Below are 23452 nucleotides of genomic sequence, written 5' to 3'. Positions count from 1 at the left end.
AACAAAGCCCAGGCTGAGCCCTGTGTCAGACTTTCCCTTCCCAACCTGCTCCCTCCCTTTCGCGTCCCTCCAGCCACAGAAACTCTGCGTGTTACGGCTGCCTTGGTGAAAAAGGAAACGGCTGCAGCGCTGTCTGGATTTTAAGGTCTGTTCTGGCCAGATAAATCTTCACCGCAACAATGGGACCTTTGGCTTCGGCTCAGGGTAGAGTCCTCTGAGTACGCCTTATCTACTGGCGAAGCTCTGGGGTCAGGCGTTGGAGCTTGTTAAGTTCTGCTTTCGTTTAATTACAAGCATGGCCTTTAGCAGCCTTCCCTGCTTGCCTCTCCCCTTCCTTTTTCCACCTCTGTAGGAATATTTTTGTCCTGAGCCCTAGCACAGCCCTGATGAGGGCAGCTGGCCCCATGTGGCAGCAGGTTGGGTGGAAGATGGCATCGAGTGCAACGCTCAAGCTGTGGCTTTGGGCGTTTTTGCCCCCAAAATGGGCATCTGGGGCTGTTGTGTGCTTCAACCCTGCCCGTGGTAGCGTGAGGAGGGGTGCAGGAAGGTGAGCTGTGGCTGAAATGAGGGGGGGGAAAAAAAAAAAGAAAAAAAAGAAAAAAACAAAACAGGGAGGAGCGAGATAAAAGCAACAAGCAGAGAAGAGGAAAAAGGTCTGAGCCTTGCTGCCGGCGTGGGTGGGTGTGCGCAGCCTGGCAGGGCAAACACGTCCCGGCCGGAAAGACGGGCTGGGTCGGCGGTGTGGGACACACACACAAACACACACCAAGCAAAGGCCGCTGTGGAAACCCTCCCCGCTCCCTTCTCATGATATTTTCGTGGTGGCCGAGCCGGTGGCAGGTCCGGTGGCCGCGGGGGCCATGGCGCTGGTGCTGCGGCACGACGCGGCCAGCCGGCCCGCGGTGACTCAGAACTTCTGTGCCTCGCCGGGGAGGCAGCACAGGAATAGTTACACACCAGCCGCCTGCGACGCGGAGGGAGTGGCTGCCGAAATATTTCAGGGCTGCGCTAAGCAACTAAAAATACACGTCAAACCCTCCTCCTCTTTTTTTCCTTTTAAAACATGTTTTCTTTCTTTATAATTTTTTTTTTTTTTTTTTAATTCTTGGGGTTGGTTTTTTTTTTGATTGTTGGAGGCCCCTGCAGCCCCTCAGGGACCGGCGGCGGGTTCGGGGGCATGTGCTGGCAGCCGATGACTTCTTGTTTTCCCGGCTTGGTTCCTCTCTCCCTCCCTGTGGTGATGACTAAGGGGCGGCTTCCCCTGTGTGCCCGGTGCCCGCGGTGCAAATCCCGGGGCAGCAAACGCTCTCCTGCTCGTTCCCTTTCCAGGGAAGTTCTCAGCGTGCCGGGAGGGCAGAGGGATGCTCATGGGCACCTCATTTTGGGTCCAGCTTGTTGGTGGGAGCCAAGAGGCAACACGGCACCTTGTCCTGGCTCGTGGCCGGAGCAGGATCAGGCACCGCCGGTGTAACAGAGCTGGGCGTTGGGGAAACGGGGAGAGCAGGAGCCGTGCTCGGAGGAGTGAGGATGCTGTGGTGGAGGTGGCCCCGCTCGAGGCTCGTCGTGCCTCGCAGAGGTCCGGCAGCGACGTGGGTTCAACTGAAATCCTCGTTGCCAGCTCCGGGGTAAATATAGCCCGGCTGGCAGGTGGCAAAGCGCTGCGTGACTCAGTGGGCGCTCGCGGGGCCGAGCCGGGCTCCGACGCCTCCGGGAATAGCAGCTTCGTCCCCCAGCCGAGGTGATGGTGGCACTGCCACCAGCGATGGGGACCGCCCCGCTGGCGTTCCCCACGGGCCTGCCCTCCTGAGAGGCGGAAGGGGCAGCTGAATCATGACCCTCGTTAAACGTTCATTAAGAAAATGAAGCTGCCGCCTCGCCGCGGGCATTGGCAAGACAACCTGCGGTGGCTCGGGTTTGGGGACGAGGGACACGTGGGATGAGCACCAGTGGTGGGCGCACACGGCAGGGTCGGGGGGGACACACAGCAGGATGAACCACGGGGCGCTGCGGCCTTCATGGAGGGACAATGGGCGACGGAGTTTGGCCGGTGGCTGCCAGCCGGTGGCTGGGCCCGGCCGGAGCGTGGCTCGTGGCTCGCATCCCTGGCCACCGGCCAGCCGCAATTCCAGGGAGGCCCCGGGGCCGGTTTGTTCCTCCCTGCAACTGATTAAAGCACCTACAGCCAAAGCTGGTTCTCATTTCGTCCCGCCGCAGCCCGGATTGCGATGGCGGCGAGGGGGGGGGGGACACAGGCAGCCACGTCCAGGGGCGCGTCCCAAGTCACGGTGGCAGGGCTGGGGGGACCTGCCCGCCCTCTCTCTGCTCCTCCCCGGGTCCCTGTCCCCATCCCTGTCCCTCGCCAGCCGGGTTTCGTCAGGACGGAAAGTCTGAACCTGCCGGTCCGGGCACAGCCGCCGCGCCCCTAATGACGGGTTGGTGGCGGAAACACGGCCGGTGGCTTCACCTGGGAGCTCCGAGCCCCCCCCGGGGGACACCGGCACCGTCGCCCTCCCCGGCTCGGGGCAGCGGGGGCCGCGGGCACGGGGCTCGGGCACGCTCTGGTTTGTGTGACGTTTAATCAACTGGGTTTATTGGAGATTTAATTAACTGCAGCTGTAGGGGGAGGGTAGGCCGCTGTCGCTCCCAGCCCCCTCCTCGTGCCTCGGTTTTCCCCGGTGCTGCCCCAGCCCTGTCCCGGTTGTCACTCGTGTCCCCTGCGGCGTGGGCTGAGCCGGGCCGTGCCCCGGGGCCGTGTCCCCACACCCGGTGTCGTGCGGTGCCCCACGTCCCATGTCACACCGGGCCGGTTGGCCGCGGGCAGGGCCGGGCCGGGCAGGGGATTCTCGCTGCCCTTGGCCCACACCGGGAGGGCACGGGGCGGGCACGGCACCGGCAGCACCGGCACCGGGTCCCCCCGGGGCTGACACCGCTCATTTATCTCATTAGCACGGACCCATCCGGCTGCAATTAGGGGCGGCTCAGCGTCACCCCGGTGTCCCCAGTGAGCGGTACCGGGACCCCTCGGTCCGCACGGCGGGGGCCGCATCCTGCCGGGGGGCGGGGGGGTGTTATCGCCGGTGACGTCAGCTGCTGACGCCGATCCACCCCCTCAGCCGCCCGCGGGCTTGGCCGGCCGTGACGTCTGTCGCCACCGCCGCCGCTTAACTCCTTCCCCGCTGCCGGTCCCGGGGAGGGGGTGGCAGGCCCGGTTAACCCACCGGGACACACCGGGGCGGCGGTGCCGCGGGGGGGGGGGGGGGGGGGGTGTTTGGGGACAGACGACACGGGGACAGGCGGTGACATGGGAGGTGCCTGGGCGGCGCCGTCCCACGGGGGCGGGGGGGGGGGGCGGAGAGCGAAGCGGGCAGATCCCGGTGTGACCGGGGCACCGTCCGGTCCCGCTGCCGGTGGAAAGCGCCGGTTCAGCCCCACGGCCTGGCCGCGGGCGGAGGGTCCCGAGGCTCCGCCCAGTTGTGTTTAATCATTAATTAATTAATTAATCATGTATTTAAGCGTCCCCTTTCCCGACAAGCCCCCGGTGCTCGGTCCCGGTGCTCGCTCCGCCTCGCCCCTCCCTTTTGTACGCCGGCGGGGCGCGCGCGCGCGGCGCGGCGCCACGTGACCGCCCCCCCCCCCGCCCCGCGCCCGCGCTGACGTCAGCCCAGGGGCCCTCGCGCTGTTTGTCCCGTTTACCCGCCGGTTGCCCCGGCGACAGCGCGAGGCCAGGAGTGGGCGTGGCACCGCCCCCCTCTCCCTCCCTCCCCTATCCGAGGCCACGCCTCTTTTATGCAAAGGAAGGCGGGCGAGGACGTCATCTGCAGCCAATGGAAGCGCGGCGCGGTGACGTCACCGCGGCGGCGCCGCCTATTTAAAGCGGCGCGGGGGCCGCGGCGGCGGCAGACGCGTGTGCGCGCGCGCGCGGGAGCCGAGCCGCGGCCGGTGCTACCGGCGCCTTCCCCCGCCCTCCCCTTCCCCCCTCCCCGCCCCGGGGCGCAGCGCTCGCCCCGCTCCTGTCTTTTTTTTTTTTTTTTTTTTGGCTTTTTAAATTTTTTTTTTTTTTTTGTAAATTTTTGTTTTATTTCTTTCTCTCCCCCCCCGCCCCGGCCCCGTTCCCCCGCAGCCGGGCGGGGGAGGAGGATGGAAACACCCTTCTACCATGATGATGTGTTGAGCGGCCTCGGCAGCGGCTTCGCCCCGTCCTCCGGTACCAACGGGCTCCTCCTGCCCTTCCCCGGCGGCAGCATGATGAAGAAAGACGCTCTCGGGATGGCGTTACCGGAACAGGTGGCGGCGGCTTTGAAAGCCCCGAGCGGCGAGGCGGCGGGGCTGCTGGGCTCGGCCGAGCTGGGGCTGCTGAAGCTGGCGTCCCCCGAGCTGGAGCGGCTCATCATCCAGTCCAACGGGCTGGTGACCACCACCCCCACCAGCGGGCAGTTCCTCTACCCGAAAGCGGCCGCATCCGAGGAGCAGGAGTTCGCCGAGGGGTTCGTGAAAGCCCTGGAGGACTTGCACAAGCAAAACCAGCTGGGCGGCGGCGCGGCGGGGAGCGGCGGCGGCGGAGGAGGAGGAGGAGGCGGCGGCGGGGCTGGAGGAGGAGGAGGAGGTGGAGGAGGAGGCAGCGGAGCGGGCGAGCTGCCCGCCGCCGGCCTGGCCCCGGAGCCGCCGGTCTACGCCAACCTCAGCAGCTACCCGGCGGTGAGCTACGCCGCCGACCCCGGTCCCTTCGCGGCGCCGCCTCCGCGGCTCCCCCCGCCGCCTCCACCACCCCCTTTAAAGGACGAGCCTCAGATCGTCCCGGAGGTGCCGAGTTTCGGGGAGAGCCCCCCGCTCTCCCCCATCGATATGGACACGCAGGAGCGTATCAAGGCGGAACGAAAGCGGCTGAGGAACCGCATCGCCGCTTCCAAATGCCGCAAGAGGAAGCTGGAGCGGATCTCCCGCCTGGAGGAGAAGGTGAAGAGTCTCAAGAGCCAAAACACGGAGTTGGCCTCCACGGCCAGCTTGCTCCGCGAGCAGGTCGCCCAGCTCAAGCAGAAGGTCCTCAGCCACGTCAACAGCGGCTGCCAGCTCCTGCCCCAGCACCAGCATCAGGTGCCGGCGTACTGACCCCCGGGGGACCGCGGGGGGCTCCCCCCCCCCCTGCACCCCCCCTCGCTTCCCGCCCCGGGCGCACGGACTTGAGGGGCCCCGCGGGGGTGAGGGGAGGGAGAGGACGGTTAAAAGGGGGGAAAAAAGGGGGGAGGGAAGGGAGGGAGGGAGGGGGGGGGTGTGTGTGTGTGAGGGGCCGCCCGCCCCGCAAATGGACTGAGGGGGAGCCCGGGCCGCCCCCCGCCGGGACTCGCGGGCCCCCGCGCCCCAGACATTCCAGTCAGGCCCCAGTAAAACCCCGCCACACCGAGACCCGCCTCTCGCTGTCTGCTGCGCCGGGGAGGGGATGGGGATGGCGGCGGGGGGGGTGGATGGGCCCGGCGGGGCCTGGCGCGGCGGCGCGGGCAGGAAGCGGCGCGGCCGGCTGCCATCTTGGGATGGGGAGGGCGGCTGGGGGGGGTCTGGGGTGCGAAGGGAGGGATGCGGGGTGCTGGTGGGGAAAGGGGGGTTACCCCCGCGGGTGGTGAGGGAGGGGAGAGGGGCTCTGGGAGTCCCTGGGGGGAGGGCGAGGGGGGTCCTTGGGGGGCTCTGGGGGGGTTGGGGAGGGGGGTTTTGTCAGGGGATAGTGGAGGGTTTCGGGGTTGGGGGGTTCCTTCGCGATGGGGGGGGTTGTTCTGGGGTTACTGGGGCTCCCCCGGGGCTGGGGAAGGGACAGGGGGGGTTCCCCACAGGTGGGGAGGGCACCCGCCTGCCTGTGGGGCTGCTGTTCCCTCCGTGGTTGGGGGGTTCACCAACCCCCACCCCACTGCCCTGGCACCCCGGGGTCACCCCCCAGCACCCCGTTGGGCCCCGGCGGGGCTGGGCCTCCATGGCGGCTCCTCCCCGGACTTCGGCAACCGGCCTCGGCTTCCCGGCACCCCCATGGCTGCTCCTCCTCCTCTCGCTTCATGTCCTCCACCTGCGAGGCCTGGGCCCCGCTCCATCCCCCGAGCAGCACCCGAGGGACGGACCCTTTTTCCCTGGAGCCTCTGGGGACAGTGGCACCGGGGACAGGGCGGGGGTTGGCCTGGGTGCCGCTGGGTAGCCCTGGCCTGTTCCGACCGAGCCGTGCCATCCTGCGCCAACACCGAGGATCGCCTCGCTGGCGGGGAGCCCGGCACGCTGGGGCCCCGCCGAGGGCGGTGGCAGGGGGAGCGCGGCCACCCCGGGGACCCGGTGCCGGCCCGGCTGCGGTTTGTCGGGAGGAAGAGTCCTCCGGTGCCGCGCGGAAGCGGCCCCGTCCCAGCGCCGCCGCGCTGCGCCCCGGATGTGCTGCTCCGCCACGGGACGGACGGGGCGTCCCCTGCTCCCCGCGGCGGCCTCCGGCACCAGATCCTGTTGTCCTCACATCCTGATGTCTCCATGTTCCCAAATCTTTTTGTCCCCAAGTCCCCAAATGCCCCTGTCCCCACTTGCCTGTGTCCTCAGGTCCCTTTGTCCTCATGTCCCCAAGTCCCTGTGTCCCGACATCCCCAGGTCCTCACATCCTGATGTCTCCATGTCCCCAGATGCTTTTGTCCCCAAGTCCCCGTGTATCCCAACGTCCCCAAGTCCCCACACCCCACTTTCTATGTCCCCAGATCCCATGTCCCCAAATTCCTATGTCCTCAGATCCTTTTGTCCCCCACATCCCCGTGTCCCAACATCCCCAAATCCCCACATCCTGATGTCTCCATGTCCCCAGATGCTTGTGTCCCCAAGTTCCCACATCCCTGTGTCCCCAAATCCCCACACACCCACGTCTCCATGTTCCCAGATGCTTGTGTCCCCAAGCCCCTGTGTCCCCACATCCCCAAGTCCCCACAGCACCCATGTCTCCACGTCCCTGGATCCCTTTGTCCCCATGTCCCCACATCTCTGTGTCCCCAAGTCCCCACAGCCCCCTGTCTCCATGTTCCCAGATGCTTTTGTCCCCAAGTCCCCACATATCTGTATCCCCACATCCCAAAGTCCCCACACCCCCAAGTCTTCATGTCCCCAGATCCCCAGGTCCCCCCACCCCTGTGTCCCCAGTCCCTTTTGTCCCCCCATCTCCCGTGTCACCCCCCGGCCCCTTGTCCTGATGCAGTCGGGCGGGGGCTGCCGGTGCCCGGCGTGCTCTCACAATCCGGGGGAAACTGAGGCACGGGGCGGGGGGGGGATGATCCTCCCGGTGTCCGCAGGGGCCCGGGGCCGTCAGGCAGCGCCGCGGGCGGGGTCGCCCCCGCCTCCCCCGGGGCGGATAAAGGCGGCGGCGGAGCCGGGGCCGGTCCCGGGGCGGCGGCATGGCCCGGGGCGCGCTGCGCCTGCTGCTCTGCTGCGCCTCTGCCCTGCTCGCTGCAGGTACCGGGGCGCGGGGGGGACACGACACCACGACACACCGGGGGATGGGGGGGCACCGGGCTGGCTCCGTGGCCTCGCCCAGCCCGGCAGCACCGGGCACCGGGGGGTACGGGGGGGTGGGGGGGGGTCCGTGTGCTCCCCCACGTTCTGACGGGCTCCGGGGCCACCGGGCACTGAGGGGGGGGGGGGGGGGAAGGTACCGGGGGGGCCTCCGCCGCACTCAGCCCGACCCCGGGGGTGCAGCGGGGCCGGATCCAGCCCTGCCCGGGGCAGGGGGGAACCTGTGGCACGGGGGTGGGCTGCACCCCCTCCCTGGGGGTCCCAGGGGTTGGGGACTGTGTCCCCCCCGGGGGTTCACCAGGCTGGAGGCCAGCACCGGGGGCAGGATGCAGCCCCGGTGCTGCCAAACTGGCCGGGCCGGCTGGTGCTCGCGGTGGCATGGGTGCTCCGCGCTGGCATGGGTGCTCCGGCACTGCCCTGGCACCCTGGGGGCACAGGGCCCCCCATACCTGGGTTGCTGTGGGCTGTGCTGCGCCGTGGTCACCCCTATTTCCAGCCTGGGCCCCCAGCAGCCCCCCCTTCCCCCCCCGCACCCTGAGGTGCCCCAGCTCGCCCGTCTCAGCACAGAAGCTGGCACCCAACGCTGGGTGCTTGGCCCTGGGCTCACCACCATCGGGAACGGCCCATTTCAGCGGCCCCGGCCCCCACAGCACCCAGCCGCACCAGTCCCCCGGGGCGCTGGGTGCCAGCTCTGCCGTGGGGCATTTCACGCCCATGTCCCCCCCGTGGTGCCAGGCTGGACCTGCTCCTCCTCTTGTGCAAATAAGACGTTGGCAGATAAAGGGCCAACGTTGCCCGGCAAACGCTGCCACGTCCCACGTGGCCACGGCGGAGCCCCCCTCACGGGCCAGCCCCGAGGGTGTCTGGTGGGTGCCACAAGGGCCGGGCTGGCACGTGTCACCATGACCGCTCTGCTCTGCTCGTCCCCGTGCCACGACAGCTTGGGAGCCTCTTCCTGAGCCTGGATTTCTGGGATCCGATTTTGACTAAATCCTGTTTTTCTGGTTCTCTGTCTTTGGTGACACCACCTGGAAAATGAGCCCAGCCAGGCTGGGAGCCGGGCCCGCGCTGCTGCGTGTCCCCGGGCCCTGCCTGCCCCTGCCAGGGCCCCGCCGTGTCCTCGCTGACCAGGTCTCTCCCCCACACCTCAGGGACAGGGCCCGGTGTCGATGGCAGGAGCGCAGCGTCTCTGAGCAGCTCAGGGACAGCCGTGTCACCGTCTCCATCCAGCAAAGCGAGCGCAGGGGCACCACCAACATCATCCAACGTGACCACGGCGCCGTCTCCATCCAGGACACCGGCCCCGGTGTCACCTCCATCTCCATCCAACGTGACCACGGCGCCGTCTCCATCCAGGAGACCGGCCCCGGTGTCACCTCCATCTCCATCCAACGTGACCACGGCGCCGTCTCCATCCAGGACACCGGCCCCGGTGTCACCTCCATCTCCATCCAACGTGACCACGGCGCCGTCTCCATCCAGGACACCGGCCCCGGTGTCACCTCCATCTCCATCCAACGTGACCACGGCGCCGCCTCCATCCAGGACACCGGCCCCGGTGTCACCTCCATCTCCATCCAACGTGACCACGGCGCCGTCTCCATCCAGGACACCGGCCCCGGTGTCACCTCCATCTCCATCCAACGTGACCACGGCGCCGTCTCCATCCAGGACACCGGCCCCGGTGTCACCTCCATCTCCATCCAACGTGACCACGGCGCCGTCTCCATCCAGGACACCGGCCCCGGTGTCACCTCCATCTCCATCCAACGTGACCACGGCGCCGTCTCCATCCAGGACACCGGCCCCGGTGTCACCTCCATCTCCATCCAACGTGACCACGGCGCCGTCTCCATCCAGGACACCGGCCCCGGTGTCACCTCCATCTCCATCCAACGTGACCACGGCACTGTCCTCGTCCCACCCAGCCGTGCCCAGCTCCCTGGCCACAGAGCACCCATCCAGCTCAACAGCAGCGCCTGGCCCGTCCTCACCCAGGCTCCCCAGGTCCCCTCCTTCTCCCAGCTCACCAGTGCCCACGGTGACCCCGTCTCTCAACAGCACCTTGGCCACCAGCTCCAGAACGACACTGGCCATCGGCACCAGCACCGCAACTGGCAGCTCAGGTGAGACCCAGGCTGGGGGGGCACCGTGCAGGCAGGGAGCCCCCAGACCTGCCCGTGGCCACGAGCACGGCATCACCTCCAGACCCCCCAGCTCAGGGGCTGCGCTTACAGCATGGGGCAGGGTGTCCCGGGGTGTGGGTCCCTGGGTGTGCTCCGAGCCCCCCATTCACCCTGGGAGGGGGGGGATTTGAGAGCTCCCCCTTTCTCCCCAAGCCTCTGTGTTGTGGGACCCCGGCCAGGGAGGGTGGGAGGGCCCCGGGCTGGTCCCCGCGGGTGGAGGTGACACGGGAATGGGGTGCCAGGTCTGCGGGTGGTGGGATGGTGATGGGGGGGGAGCTGAAGCCACTCTTGAGCCCCCTCTCACCCAAGAGCTGCCGCGGTGCTCAGAGGCCGGGCAGGAGGCTCAGCGGTGCGGAGGAGGGTAACGGGGTGCCTGTCTTCCCCCCCCCCCGCAGCTCAGCCCCCCGCCAAGCTTGACCCCGGCGTGGTTGTCGTTATCTGCCTCTGCGTCTGCGTGCTGGTGGGGGGCACAGCGGTGCTGCTGGTGTGGCTGTGCCGGAGCAGGACCCCCCGCTTCCGCCACCTGGACGAGGTGCCCATGGTGCGTGTGGGGGGGCCGGGGGGGCAGCGGGGAGGGGGGCTGTAGGCCAGGCTGCAGGTGCTCACCCCACTTTCTCTCTTTCTTCCCTAGAGCAAGGTGATGGAGGGGTCCCCCGTCACCCACCACACACCCAGGTGACCCCCTCACATCGCTGCCCCCCCGCCCCCCCCCCCGGGCTCCCCCACGCTGCTGAATAAAGAAGCCGCTGCCTGGGCGCTGGTTTCCCGTCTGCCGTGCGCTCTGCACCCTGCCCGGGGAAAACCCCCGCTCCGGGGGAGGCCCCGACCGCTTTTGGGGTCCCCCCGTAACAACCCGGAGGCCCTGGGGTGCCCAGGGTGGGTGCGGGGTGCGGTGCGGGGGGGTGTGTAGGGTGGTGGGGGCCACGCAGCCCCCCCGGCGGGGTGGGATGGGAGGGAGCGCGCGGCCAGGCACGCACGTCGCCTTCCTTCTGCTCCGCTGCACTCGGCCGGGGCCGCGGCACACGGCGAGGACCGGGCGCCGGTAAGGGGCTGCGGGCGAGGGCGGGGGGCTGGCGGCACCGGGGACCCCTGTGCCGGGGCTCGGTATCCCCCGGGATGGGGCTGAGGCTGCTCCCGGTACCGGTTGGGGGGTGTGTGTGTGTGTAGGGGTGGGGGGAGCTCAGCCCTGGGGGATACGGGGGCTCCGTGGGCCCAACCGGCTGAGCCGCCCCCCCCGGTGCGCCCCGGTGGGTAACGGGGTGCCCGTGGTTGATCATTAACGTGGTGCCGGTGGGTTCACGGCCCGGCGGTGTGTGCTGCGGGACAGGGGCCATCCCCGTGGCCTCGGGCCTGCGTCCCCCGGGTGGCCCGTCCTTGTCCAGTCCTCGGGGGTACCGGGAAGGGGATGGGGGGGGCTGTGCCCGGGCCGGGGGGAGAGGGGGGCGCCGGTGTGTGACCCTGAAACTAGAGCCAAGGGCTGAGCCCGGGCAGCCGCCACGGCCGAAACCCGGCACCGTAAATCACGGGTGGGAGGAACCCGCGTGTCCCGGCCCGGGGAGGGCGAGGGGGGGGTCCCGCCGCTGAGCCCCCACCGGCTGCGGCTCCCGGAGCTCCCCCCGGCAGGGACCGCGATGAGACGGAGCCGGACGGCGCTGCCCTTCCTCGGCGCGGAGGTGAGACCGGCACCGGCACCGGGGGGGGGCTCGGGGGTGTCCCCGGGTGGGGGTGTCCCCGGGTGGGGGTGTCCCCGCGGTGGGGGTGTCCCCGGTACGAGCGTCCCAGCGCGGGGCCCCCGGGCAGCAATAACCGCGATGGCGACGCTCGGCGGGAGTTAATTATCCTCTTAATGGGCGGTTAATTATTATTCACCTCTGCGTAATTGCGCGCCGGCTCCGCGGGATTTTCCGGGGGGGGGTCCCGGGGGGTGACAGAGGGGGCGGGGGGAGGGGGGTGTTCCGGGGGCTCTGTGCGCCGCGGACCGAGCCGCTCCCGGTGCACCGGCAGTGCCCTTGACCCTATGCACCCCCCCCGTCCTTCCCCGGTGCTCCCCCCCCCGCCCCGGCCCCGGTACCCCCGGCGTGCAGCGCGGCACCGTGCCCGGCAGGGGGCGCCCGAGCGTCACCGGCGCCCGGTGATGGGGGGGGGGGGAGACACCCCCCACCCCCCCACCCCACCCCTCTCGGTGCCGTGGGGACGCACACACGGACACCGGGCAGCGCCCCGGGAGCAGCACCCTGCAGAGCTCCCCGGTACCGGCACCGCCGTCCCTCACCGCCCCCCCGTTTTCCCTCAGCGCTGCCGCGACGCCGTTGAAGCCGCCCCGTCGGGACCGGGACCGGGAGCGGCGGTGGGCGCCGTCCGCCGACGTTTCTCTGGGAGCCCGTTGCTGCCGCCGCTGGGCTGCCGGTTGGCGGAGGCGGCCCGGGGCCCCGAGCCCGAGGCCGCCCGGGTGGTTTTCACCATCGAGGAGAGCGGCCCCAGCAGCGGCGACGAGTCCGAGCCCCCCCGGTAAGAGCGGAACGGGGAGGAGGGGGCGGGGGGGCAGGTGTTTGCTCGCCCCGTAGCACCGGGATGGGGTTACCGGACAAGGTGCTGCCGTCGGTGCCGCTCCCGGTTTCAGCACCGGCGGGCGGACAGCGGCCCCGGGGAGCGGCCCCGGTGCACCGGCACCGGCCCCGGTAGAGCACCCGGTGCCAGCGGCACCGCCGGGCTTGGGACAAACCGCTCTGCCACCGGCCCCGGGATGTCCCTCCCAGTCACTGCTTGTCCCTGTCCCCCCCATCTCGTCACCCCTGTCCCCCCGTCCCCGTCCCCCCCCATCCGCATCACCCCCACCCCTGTCCCCCTCATCCCCGTCCCCCAGTCCCCGTCACTCCGCCCCATCGCTGTCCCCCCGTCCCCCTCACCCCACCCCTGTCCCCGCCCCCTGTCCTCACCCTCCTCACCCCCTCCCCGTCCCCATCACCCGTCCTCATCCCCGTCCCCCCCATCCCTTGTCCTCCCCCTCCTTGTCCCCATCCCCTGTCCCAGCCGGGTGCCACCGCAGGGCTGGCCCCGCCCGGAGGTGACCTCAGTCCCTCCCGCTGTGGCTCGGCCCCAGCTGCGCTGCTGCAGGGTTATTTTTGGGCCATTCCACCACCCCCCCCCCCCCCCGCACCCCCCGTGCTGTCCCAGCCCAGCTCTTGGGGACAGCACGGGGCTGGCACGGCCGAGGGACCTGGCTCCGGTGTCACTCGCTGTCCACCCCTTGTACAGACACGTGTCCGGCGGGGACAGGGACCGGCTGTTCTGGGGACAGGACTGGCTGTCCTGTGGCCCGGGGGGGGTGGGGGTGGGGGGCTCTGCCCCCGCCCCACTGTCCCCTAGTGTCCCTCTGTCCCAGCGTCCCTCTGCCCTGATGTCCCAAACATAACCGTGCTCGCGGCCCCTTGGAAGCGAAGGGGACCCCCCCCAGGACCCCTATCCGGAGGGTTTGGGGGTCCCTGCAGGTGCTGCCATGGCAGGGGGGCCCTGTTGCCGTCCCTCCTGGGTCCCCGCCAGCTGCCGGATATTTTTGTGGCCGTCGGGAACAGCAGGTACCCACCCAGGCTGGGCGGGCGCCAGCTCCCACGGCCGGGCCCTGGGTGCCACTGCCACCGCCTGGGCCTCATCCTGCTGCTCCCCGGCCCCAGGAGGGGCTCAGCACCGCAGCAAGGAGGGGCTGGGGGCACGATGTGAGGAGTCCTGGAGCCAGTTTGGCTCTGACGGGTCCCTCCGTGGCACCGTGGCGTGGTCACTGTGGCGTGTCCAGGATGCTCCAGGCTCAGACATGTCCCTCCGTGGCACCGTGGTGTGTCCACACTGCGTCAGGGATGTCCCAGGCTCAGCCGTGTCCCTCCGTGGCACTGTGGCACAGCCACACCGTGTATCTGGGATGCTCCTCATTCAGCCATGTCCCTCCGTGGCACTGTGGTGCGTCCCCACTGTGTGTCAGGGATGCTCCAGACTCAGCCGTGTCCCTCCGTGGCACCGTGGTGTGTCCCCACCATGTGTCAGGGACGCTCCAGGCTCAGCCACGTCCCTCCGTGGCACTGTGGCACGGCCACACTGTGTGTCTGGGATGCTCCTCATTCAGCCATGTCCCTCTGTGGCACCATGGCAGGGCCACACCATGTGGCAGGGACACTCCAGGCTCAGCCATGTCTCTCCGTTGCGCTGTGGCAGGGCCACATTGTCTATCTGGGATGTTCCAGGCTCAGCCACGTCCCTCCGTGGCACCGTGGCACAGCCACACCGTGTGTCAGGGATGCTCCAGGCTCAGCCATGTCCCTCTGTGGCACCGTGACATGTCCCCACCATGTGTCTGGGATGTTCCAGGCTCAGCCACGTCCCCCCGTGGCACGGCCACACCGTGTGTCCGGGTGTCTCGGGGCTCAGCGTGGCATTTTGCCGTGTGTCCGGGCAGAGCACCCCTGCCCTTTCAGGAGCAGCTGCTGCCTTGGGGACAGCAGAGTGGCCGGTGGCACAGGGCCAGCGAGGGGCCACGTGCGCGGGCAGCCGAGCGCACACCGGGCCGGCGCAGCCTTGGGGTGGCGGGGGGGCTGGGGGGGGGTGACCCGCTCCATGTGCCGGCTGCCGGAGCCAGACAGTTGTTTAATTTCCCAGGCGCGGGCGGGAGGGGGATGGAAAGTTTCCCGGGGCCGGGGCTGAGACGGCCGCGCGCTTCCTGCTCCGCACCGGCGGGCAGCGTGGCCTCGCCGCCCGCGCCGGGGGGCCCTGAGCCACGCCATGCTGCCCACCCCGCACCACTCACCGGGGGCCTCGCCGGCGGCGTCCCCCTGCAATTCCCCCCGCAATTCCCCCGTCCTCTTCAGGAAGCTCGTGATGAACCAGAGCATCCGCCTGCAGCGGCGCTTCACCGTGGCGCATCCCCTCTGGTAAGGGGGGGACGCTGGCGGGTCCCCGTCCCAGGGCCGAGCTCGGCCCCTGGGTGGGCGGGAGGAGGCACCGGGCTGCGCTGCCGGGATGGGGTCAATGTGGACCCCTCCCCGCCCCGTGATGTGGTGGCATGTCCCCAGGGTTGTGGGGACAAGCAGGGGACAGCGGGGGTCACCACGCGGTTGAGGGCTGAGCCGGGCAGGGGGGAGCCGCTGGCTGAGTGTGGCTGAGCACGGGCGCACTCATTGCAGTGATGGCCAGGCAGGTGTGACGGGTGTCTGCCCCATGGCGGGGGGGGGGGCGTGACGGGGAGGGTGAGGGGCTTTTCCTGGTACAACAAGACACCAAACCACCCTCCTCAGCACAGCCGGGCACCTCGCTGCCCCCCCCCAGCCCCTCACTGGAGCTATATAGGGTTTGTTTTGGGGTGCCCCCCCCTGCCTGCACCCTGCTGTGCCAGTGGGTGCCGGCCCCACCTGCGTGGGTGCTGTGGGGATCAGCAGATCCCTCCTCAGCAGCAACAGCGTCTATTTATAGCGGCCCCCCGGCCCCCCCCCCGCCATCCGGCACCGCTCGGTGGTTATTAATGCCGACAGCCCTTCGCTGAAACGAGGGGGGGTAATTCGGCACCAGCCCCTTGGTGGGAGCTCGTGTGTGTGTGTGTCCCCCTTGCCCCCAGCCCACCCTGGGGACTCGGGGCTGTCCCCTGGGGTGGCAGCGGGGTCAGAGGTGGTGGCGCAGGGCCGGGAACAGACACAGGCATCACCCGTGGGGCCGTCGGAGCCACAATGCGGCTTTGTGTCCCCGGTACCATCGGGGACATGAAGCAGAGGCAGGAAAACAAGGGGCTGGGGGACGGCGTGACGCGGTGCCTGGCCAGCGCTGCCGCCACCGGGGACGGCCACGCCGGAGGGACCGGGGCTGCCGGTGACACTGCCGGAGCCGGGAGATGCTGCCGGGCAGCCGGTGCCCGTCCCGGAGGCACTCCTGCATCGGGTAGGTGCTGAGCTCCCGGCAGCACGATGGGGACAGGGTGGCCCCAGTGGCACCCGCGCTTTCCCAGTTCACCCAGTGCTCTGGGGTGGCTCGTCCCCATCAGTGGCTGCGGGAGGGGACAGGCGCTGGGTGGCCCTCGCCGCGTCCCCGTGCGCAGCCTTTCCCATGACCTCGGGCTCAGCGGAGCAGGAGGGGGGGGTGAGGCAGCCGCGGCCACCACGGGGACCCTGCAGGGTCACCGTCCCTGTCCCCACATCCCCTGTCCCCCCACGGACCCGCACGGTGACTCTGGTTGGGGTGTCCCGAGGCTGCCACCAGCGTGTCCCCAAGGGCCAGGGCTGGGCTTCCCCGGCGGTTTCTGTCCTTCGATGTCCCCTGGCTCTGTGCCGTGGCCAGGACGTTGTCCCCCCCCATGGGACACGGCACCCCAAGCGGGGTTGATGGAGGCTTTGGGGCTTTCGAGGACTTGGGGCAATCGGGGACCACAGTGCTGGGGACAGGGAGGGGACGGGACAGGCAGGAGCCGGCTCTTCCTGGGGTCTCTGGGGGCTTCAGGGACGGGGGTCCTGTCCCACCTGGGTGACATGGGACAACGCGCCTTCACGAGCCAGTGTCCGCAGTCCCAGACCCCGCTGTGCTGACGGGGTCCATGTGCACCGAGTTGTGCCCGTTCTCAGCACTGCGTGAAGGAGCCAGTGGGGCCAGGCTGGGCGGTGGCCGGTGTCACCACAGAGGCCACCGAGCCAGGGCGCGCTGGGCTGAGCAGGATGGTGGCACAGAGAACCCCACAAACCTGGCAGCGTCCCCCAGGCCGTGCCCCCGCAGCCGTGGTCAGAGGTCCCCAGACCACCCGCCCCGTGCCAGCCTTGTCCCCTCTCCCCTCGCAGCTTTGACCTGGAGAATGGCCCCGTGGGCCGGGGTGCGCTGGACCCCCAGGCCGGCCCGGGCGCGGGGTTGGTCCTTCAAGGCACCTTCACCCATGGCCAGCGCCGCGAGTCCTTCCTCTACCGCTCCGACAGCGACTACGACCTGTCCCCAAAAGCCATGTCCCGCAACTCCTCCATCGCCAGCGACCTGTGAGTGTCCCCCCACGCTCTGCCCCGAGTCCCCAGGGACCCCCCGTCCCCTCCCTGAGGTTCACGCTCCATTTGCTCCCGCAGGCATGGAGAAGACATGATCGTCACGCCGTTCGCCCAGGTAGGTGCTGGCCCCACACCCTGGTGAGGAGGGGACACGTGCCTGCACCCAGCACCGGGGTGGGTGTCCCGGGGGGGTCCGCCCGGCCCCAGCCCCCTCTTGCCCTCCCCCAGGTCCTGGCCAGTCTCCGCACCGTCCGGAGCAACCTGACCCACCTCCAGGACCGTGCTGGCATCAAGTGAGTCGGTCGTGGGACGAGCGAGGGGCTCACCTGGGTGGGGGGGCTGCGATCCATGGCAAGGGGTGGGGGACACACACACACACACAGAGCGCCCTGGGGGTCCCAGCTGCTCAGGACCCCCTCCCACATTTCACAGGCGAGCGTCGAGCAGCAGCCTGCCCTCCGGGAGCAAGGCCAGCCTCACTGGTGAGTGCTGGGGGGGAACATGGGGGGGTGCTGGCTGTCCCTCTGTCCCCAGGGATGGGTTCCACTGGGCCCTGGGGGGTGCAGCAAGGCCCCCCCCCAAGCCAGGGCAGAGCTGCAGCTTTGCCCTTTGGGATCCATGTCTGGTTTTCGGCAGCTCCTCCCGCCTGGCTGCCCTTCGCGCCGCGGCGGCGGTGGAAAGGCTCCGGTTGACGTCAAACCTTCCATTAATAAAACCCCGGCAGTCAGCGGGGCCCCGCGGGAGCCCGGCTGCCCCGGGGCTGGCTGTCACCCCACGGGGACGACATGGCACGCCGTGTGCCGGGGCTGCCGTGCGACAGGGACGGTGTGACAGGGCTGAGCCCCTCTGCCTGGGGATGCTCGACCCCGGTCCCCGGCCTTGGCCGGTCCCCCGCATCCCCCTGTGCCCCCCGTCGCCCCGCTCGGGGGGTGATGTGAGCAGCCAGGCCGGCGAGCCCCCGGGCTCGGTGAGGCACAGCCACTTGCCGGGGCTCGGGGCGCTGTGGCCGGGACTGTGCGCGTGCCCCCATGCCGTCGGCCAGTCCCTTGCCAAGCCAACGGGTGCCCCTGGCAGAAGATGCCCACCAGAAGCTCTCACGGGAGACCCTGGAGGAGCTGGACTGGTGCCTGGACCAGTTGGAGACGCTGCAGACCAGGCACTCGGTCAGCGAGATGGCCTCCAACAAGGTAAGGGTCCCCAGCACGGACCCCCCCTCATTTTTCTGTGGGACACGGAGACCCCTGCACCTAGGCCGGGCAGCCGGGGGTCCTGCCTGCCCCCCAGCCCGCTGAGCTCTGCCCACAGTTCAAAAGGATGCTGAGCCGGGAGCTGACGCACCTCTCGGAGACCAGTCGCTCGGGGAACCAGGTCTCCGAGTACATCTCCAGAACCTTCCTGGGTGAGGACAAACCCCCCCGCTCCTTTCCTGGGGACGCTGCCTGGTGTCACCTCTCTGCCAGCAGCAGGGTGGGCTTCACTCCTGCAGGGACCTGGGCACGAATCCTGGCATCGGGTGCCCACGGGGACAGTGCCAGCGGTGGGTCCCACTGGCTTCTCGTGAAGAAATTAAGTGGGGGGAGCAAGGAGGGGTGGGGGGAGATTTCTCAGGTGTCCTCTTGGGGTTTGCTGCCTTGGGGATGTCACAGCCTTTGTCCTGGTTGGGAGCGCTGGTGTATACTGGTGCATACTGGTGCACACTGGTATATACTGGGGCTGTTGGGAGGGTGCCCAGGGCAGGGGGTGGGTGTTCCTGTGCAGAGGGGGGTGAGGGCAGCCCCTCTATTGCAGCCCCTATGGCGTCACGGTGTTATCTGTGCATCGGGGTGGCCGGGGGGATGCCGGGGGGGGGGGTATTGGGCTCCCACCCTGCTCACGGCCCCCCCACTCCCCGTGCTGGCCCAGACAAGCAGCATGAGGTGGAGATCCCCTCGGCGCTGGCCAAGGACAAGGAGAAGGAGCGGAGGAAGCGCCCCATGTCCCAGATCAGCGGCGTCAGGAAGCTGACGCACGGCTCCAGCCTCGCCGCCATCCCCCGCTTCGGGGTGCGGACGGACCAGGAGGAGCTGCTGGCCAAGGTGGGCCCTGTGCGGGTGACCCGACCAGCTGTGGGGTCCCCAGTGCTGACCCCCAGCACGGACCTCTGTCCGTCTGGTCCCCAGGAGCTGGAGGACACCAACAAGTGGGGACTCAACGTGTTTAAAGTCGCCGAGTATTCGGGCAACCGCCCGCTGACGGTCATCATGTACAGCATCTTCCAGGTGAGCCCCCGAGGGGGTGTCCCCGTCCCTGTCCCCGTGCCTGGATGGGGACGAGCCACCTCCTGCCTCCCCGCAGGAGCGTGACCTGATGAAGACCTTCCGCATCCCCGTCAACACCTTCATCACCTACATGCTGACGCTGGAGGACCACTACCACGCTGACGTGGCCTACCACAACAACATCCACGCCGCCGACGTGGCTCAGTCCACCCACGTCCTCCTCTCCACGCCCGCGCTGGAGGTGAGCCCTGGTTGCCCAAGGCCACTGAGGCCACCAGGTGTGTCTGGTGGGGCCATAACGCATCTGCAATACCTTTTTCCACCATTTCTAGGCTGTCTTCACAGATCTGGAGATCATGGCTGCCATCTTTGCCAGCGCCATCCATGACGTTGACCACCCCGGTGTCTCCAACCAGTTCCTCATCAACACCAGTGAGCTGGGGTGCAGGGGTGGAGCTGGGGTGTGTGGGGGGGACCCTGGGGTGACTGGTGACATCTCGCAGACTCGGAGCTGGCGTTGATGTACAATGACGCCTCGGTGCTGGAGAACCACCACCTGGCCGTGGGCTTCAAGCTTCTCCAGGAGGAGAACTGCGACATCTTCCAAAACCTGAGCAAGAAGCAGAGGCAGTCACTCCGTAAAATGGCCATCGACATGGTACGAGGAGCGGGGGGCCTGGACCACCCCAGGGTGGGGGGCCTGGCCTGGGGGGCTTTGTGATGGGGTTAGGCTGAGCCCTGGTCTCAACCTGCCCTGCCCAGGTGCTGGCCACGGACATGTCCAAGCACATGAATCTGCTGGCGGATTTGAAAACTATGGTGGAGACCAAGAAGGTGACCAGCCTGGGGGTGCTGCTGCTGGACAACTACTCTGACCGGATCCAGGTGGGCACAGGGACACGGGTGGGGAAACCTTGGCATGGCCGGCGTTGGTCCTGGCTCTGGCCAGGGCTGCCAGGATGTCCTGTTGGGTGCCACCACCCCTCCCAACCCCAGCTGGCCACGGTCAAGGGGGTTCCTGGCACAGGGGTGGTGGCCCTGAGAGACAAAGGACTCGGGTAAGCGACGCGGTGACTGTGTCGGCAGGTTCTGCAGAACATGGTGCACTGCGCCGACCTCAGCAACCCCACGAAGCCGCTGGAGCTCTACCGGCAGTGGACCGACCGCATCATGGTGGAGTTCTTCCGCCAAGGTGACCGGGAGCGGGAGAAGGGGATGGAGATCAGCCCCATGTGCGACAAGCACACCGCCTCCGTGGAGAAGTCGCAGGTGGGGCAGCGGCGTGGGGCCGGGGAGGGAAGGGGGGGCCACAGGGCCGAGCAGGGGGGGGCTCAGCTCTGCTTCTTTCCCCAGGTGGGCTTCATCGACTTCATCGCCCACCCGCTGTGGGAGACGTGGGCCGATCTGGTGCACCCCGATGCCCAGGAGATCCTGGACACGCTGGAGGACAACCGGGAATGGTACCAGAGCATGATCCCGCGCAGCCCGTCCCCACCGCCCGAGGGACCCGGAGTGTCCCCCGGCACCACCGACAAGTACCAGTGCGAGCTGACGCTGGAGGAGGAGGAGGAGGGTGAGTTGGACACGGAGCCGGAGGGGGCCGAGAGCCCCTTGGATGAGGACAACAGCGGCTCCAAGACACCAGCCACAGACAGCTCGGAATTGGCCAACACTGAGCACCTGTCGCCTGACCCTGGGGACCGGGACTCGCCTGTCACCCACCCCAGGGACATGGACAACCGGCGGGTGCTGGAGGGGACGCTGCCGAAGGACCAAGGTGGTGGCGGGTGCTCGGTGCCAGGGCCCGAGGGCATCCAGGGGCTGTGCCTGGACACGGAGGGCAACGTCACATTCCTGCCCCATGGCACGTAGTGGCACTGACCGGTGGGTCCCCTCGCTGCCGCGGGGACAGGGGGCTGGGTGCTGCCCCGGCAAGTGCTGGGGGCAGCGGAGAGCTGGCAGGGGGCTGGCAGTGGAGACCACCAGCACGCAGAGGAACCCAAAAGCACGTCCCCATGCGGGAGCTGGGCAGGTCCTGATGGGCACGAGGACGCTGCTCGCCCTCTCCCAGCGGCTGTCCCCTGCTCCCACCCCGTGGCCCCATGTACAGCTGCTGGGAAACATCCCTGTCCCCTTCGGACAGGGCTTGGGGACACTGTGCTCCCGCCCCATCCCAGTCCTGGGGACACCATGCCCCACAGGCCTCCAGGAAGAGGATCCCCACGGGGCCAGGCACAGTCAAAAGCATTTTGCCATCTCCCCGGGTGGCCCCGCACAGAACAGCCCCACGGCGGGACGGTGAGGTGGGCAAAGGGTGCTGGTGACAGCCCCCAGCACGAGGGACCTCGGCACGGCCAGGCACCGGGGCATGGCACGGGCACGAGTCAATGATTTATTTATTTGGGGACAGGTTCACTTTTTAAAGCCTTTTGTAGCTCACTTTTTAATACAAGCCTCACCTCGGCGCACTCACACGCGTTCCTGGGGCAGAAAGACACGTTTCTGCTCTGTGCCAACACTCGAAATGCTGCGTTTGTACTTTGCACTTCAGGCCCTGACGGGTGCTGCAACCCCCGGGGCAGCCCCCAGGGTCCTTCTTCAGTTTCTTCCTTCGCCTTCCAGAAATTAAACCTGGTTTGTTCCCGCCCCCCCCCCCCCCAAAATATGAGCCTTGTAAGCGCCTCTTTACCGTGCTGCTGCCACGGGAGCCGTGGTTGTGCCCGTCAGGCCGATGTCCCCAGGGACTGGCGTGGTTGGTGGCCCCGTCTCCCACCGGGGACCGTGTTTGAACAAAAGCGAGCTCCTCCCTGGAAACGTCGATCCATCACTGGCAAACACAACCGGCTAAGGTAAATATTTAATCGCCGGCTTGGCGCTGCGCAGAGCCCGTTCCCTGGCTCTTCCGCGTTGCTCCCAACGGTGATTTATATCTGCAAACACGTCCCCACCCCTGGCACTGCCCTGGCACGCAGGGCCCCGCCAGCTCTCACCCGCTGCCCGCCCTGTGCTCCCCCAGTGGTACCGGGGCCACGGGGGCCAGATGCTCCTTTCCCAGTCCAGCTGGTTTCCAGGGCTTGGCCAGGAGTCGCAGCGGGCTGGTGGGTGGCTCGGTGCTACCCCTGTCTTGCGGTGGGTGCTGGCATCCCCCGTCTCTCCCGCTGGAGCAGGGCCGTGCGTCGGCAGGTTGATGGGGACCTGATGAGGCTCTGTGCTCCCGGTGCTCTCTGAACGGCCTCATGCTCTCCGCAGGGCTGGGACTGCTTCTAAAAACCTTTTCACCCTTTGCTTGGCTGAGGGGCTGCAGCAGCCGTGCGCCATGGAGGGGTGGGAGCCCATGCATGGAGGAGGTGGGGGGTAGCACCCACAGTGGCTGGATCCATCCCTGCCTCGGTTCCATCCCTGACTCGGATCCGTCCCTGCCTCAGATCCATCCCTGCTGGATCCATCCCTGCTGGATCCATCCCTGCTGGATCCGTCCCTGCCTCGGATCCATCCCTGCCTCGGATCCATCCCTGCTGGATCCATCCCTGCTGGATCCGTCCCTGCCTCGGATCCATCCCTGCCTCAGATCCATCCCTGACTCGGATCCGTCCCTGCCTCAGATCCATCCCTGCTGGATCCATCCCTGCCTCAGGTCCATCCCTGCCTCGGATCCATCCCTGCTGGATCCATCCCTGCTGGATCCGTCCCTGCCTCGGATCCATCCCTGCGGGATCCATCCCGGCCTCCCCGTCATGCGGTGACCGACTGTCTGTGCAGTCCTGCTGCCTCCGGGGGCCCCGGGCTCTGTCCCTGCTCTGGGTGCTGCTGCCAGGTGGCTCCAGGGCCCACCCAGATGGTGGCCACCCGTGGCTGGTGGGCTCCTGGCAGAGCCCCAGAGAGCCAGCGGTGTCTGGCTCCGTCATCCCCTGGGCCATGGCCCCCGTGGTGAGACCCTGCGGTGAGGAGAAGCCACATCGGGGCAAAGGCCCTCGAGTCCCCAGTGTCCGACATGTTGCCACAGGCAGGGCAGGGCAGGGCAGGGCGGGCCTAGGAGGCTCCCAGGACCTGCTGGGCTTCGGGCAGGGCTTTGGCAGGCCCAGGCGAGGGCAAGGCCGGCGGGCAGGGGAGCGTCGGTGCCCCTGACTGGGCCCCTGCCACCCTCCTGTGGGGCCGCCATATGCTGCCACCCCCTAATCCCCGCTGATTGCCTCAGGGTGAGGGAGGACGCAGGGGCCCGGGGAGGACATGGCCGCCCACCAGCACCCTTCTGCCCCAGCTGGGCCAGGACTGGGAGCACTGGGAGCACTGGGCCTCACCTCAGAGCCAGCTGCCCCTGTCAGGGGATGGGGTCAGACTGCCCGTGGCCTGAGGGGGGGCTGTGCTGGTCACAGAATCCCAGAATCATCCGGGTTGGAAAAGCCCCTGAAGCGCCTCCAGTGCCACCATGACCCTCCCCCTGACCCTTCCCAACTCCCCCAGATCCCTCAGCGCTGGCTCAGCCCGACTCTTCAACCCCCCCGGG

General features: G+C 68.5%; 3 protein-coding genes across 7 annotated transcripts; all 3 read left to right on the top strand.

Annotated features, from left to right (window-relative positions):
• Positions 1-3987: 3987 nt before the first annotated feature.
• JUND (JunD proto-oncogene, AP-1 transcription factor subunit) lies at positions 3988-5227 on the top strand. Its single transcript, XM_074927926.1, has one exon. It carries the CDS (start codon positions 4138-4140, stop codon positions 5104-5106), a length of 969 nt encoding a protein of 322 aa, XP_074784027.1. The 5' UTR covers positions 3988-4137; the 3' UTR covers positions 5107-5227.
• Positions 5228-7267: 2040 nt separating this feature from the next.
• On the top strand, positions 7268-10207 carry LOC141970819 (uncharacterized). Its single transcript, XM_074927702.1, has 3 exons — positions 7268-7449; positions 8661-9635; positions 10091-10207. Exons 1-3 carry the CDS (start codon positions 7268-7270, stop codon positions 10110-10112), a joined length of 1179 nt encoding a protein of 392 aa, XP_074783803.1. The 3' UTR covers positions 10113-10207.
• A 1111-nt stretch (positions 10208-11318) lies between these two features.
• Positions 11319-21599, top strand: PDE4C (phosphodiesterase 4C). Of its 5 annotated transcripts, none has more exons than XM_074927958.1 (16): positions 11319-11368; positions 11989-12203; positions 16496-16684; positions 16769-16805; positions 16919-16983; positions 17123-17172; positions 17768-17877; positions 17996-18089; positions 18593-18765; positions 18850-18948; positions 19025-19189; positions 19281-19380; positions 19452-19606; positions 19711-19833; positions 20035-20217; positions 20302-21599. In XM_074927958.1, exons 1-16 carry the CDS (start codon positions 11327-11329, stop codon positions 20818-20820), a joined length of 2319 nt encoding a protein of 772 aa, XP_074784059.1. In that variant the 5' UTR covers positions 11319-11326; the 3' UTR covers positions 20821-21599. The 5 variants fall into 5 exon arrangements, with proteins under 5 accessions (XP_074784059.1, XP_074784058.1, XP_074784060.1 ...); XM_074927957.1 differs by having other exon boundaries at positions 17765-17877; XM_074927959.1 differs by lacking the exons at positions 11319-11368; positions 11989-12203; positions 17123-17172 and adding an exon at positions 14331-14611 and having other exon boundaries at positions 16919-16970; positions 17669-17877.
• The last annotated feature ends 1853 nt before the right edge of the window (positions 21600-23452 follow it).

This window comes from Athene noctua, chromosome 27, assembly GCF_965140245.1.
Source record: "Athene noctua chromosome 27, bAthNoc1.hap1.1, whole genome shotgun sequence".
NCBI lineage: Eukaryota > Metazoa > Chordata > Aves > Strigiformes > Strigidae > Athene > Athene noctua.
The sequence above is the reverse complement of the archived record's forward strand: the minus strand, read 5'-3'. Positions and strand labels throughout refer to the sequence as shown.

Excerpts from the sequence above, each read along its gene's own strand:
- JUND (XM_074927926.1), top strand. The coding sequence starts at position 4,138 with ATGGAAACACCCTTCTACCATGATGATGTGTTGAGCGGCCTCGGCAGC.
- LOC141970819 (XM_074927702.1), top strand. The coding sequence starts at position 7,268 with ATGATCCTCCCGGTGTCCGCAGGGGCCCGGGGCCGTCAGGCAGCGCCG. Across the intron at positions 7,450-8,660 it reads CTCTGCCCTGCTCGCTGCAG|GGACAGGGCCCGGTGTCGAT; the intron begins GTACCGGGGCGC and ends CCCACACCTCAG. Across the intron at positions 9,636-10,090 it reads CACCGCAACTGGCAGCTCAG|CTCAGCCCCCCGCCAAGCTT; the intron begins GTGAGACCCAGG and ends CCCCCCCCGCAG.
- PDE4C (XM_074927957.1), top strand. The coding sequence starts at position 11,327 with ATGAGACGGAGCCGGACGGCGCTGCCCTTCCTCGGCGCGGAG. Across the intron at positions 18,766-18,849 it reads AGGAGGAGCTGCTGGCCAAG|GAGCTGGAGGACACCAACAA; the intron begins GTGGGCCCTGTG and ends TCTGGTCCCCAG. Across the intron at positions 19,607-19,710 it reads GTAAAATGGCCATCGACATG|GTGCTGGCCACGGACATGTC; the intron begins GTACGAGGAGCG and ends TGCCCTGCCCAG.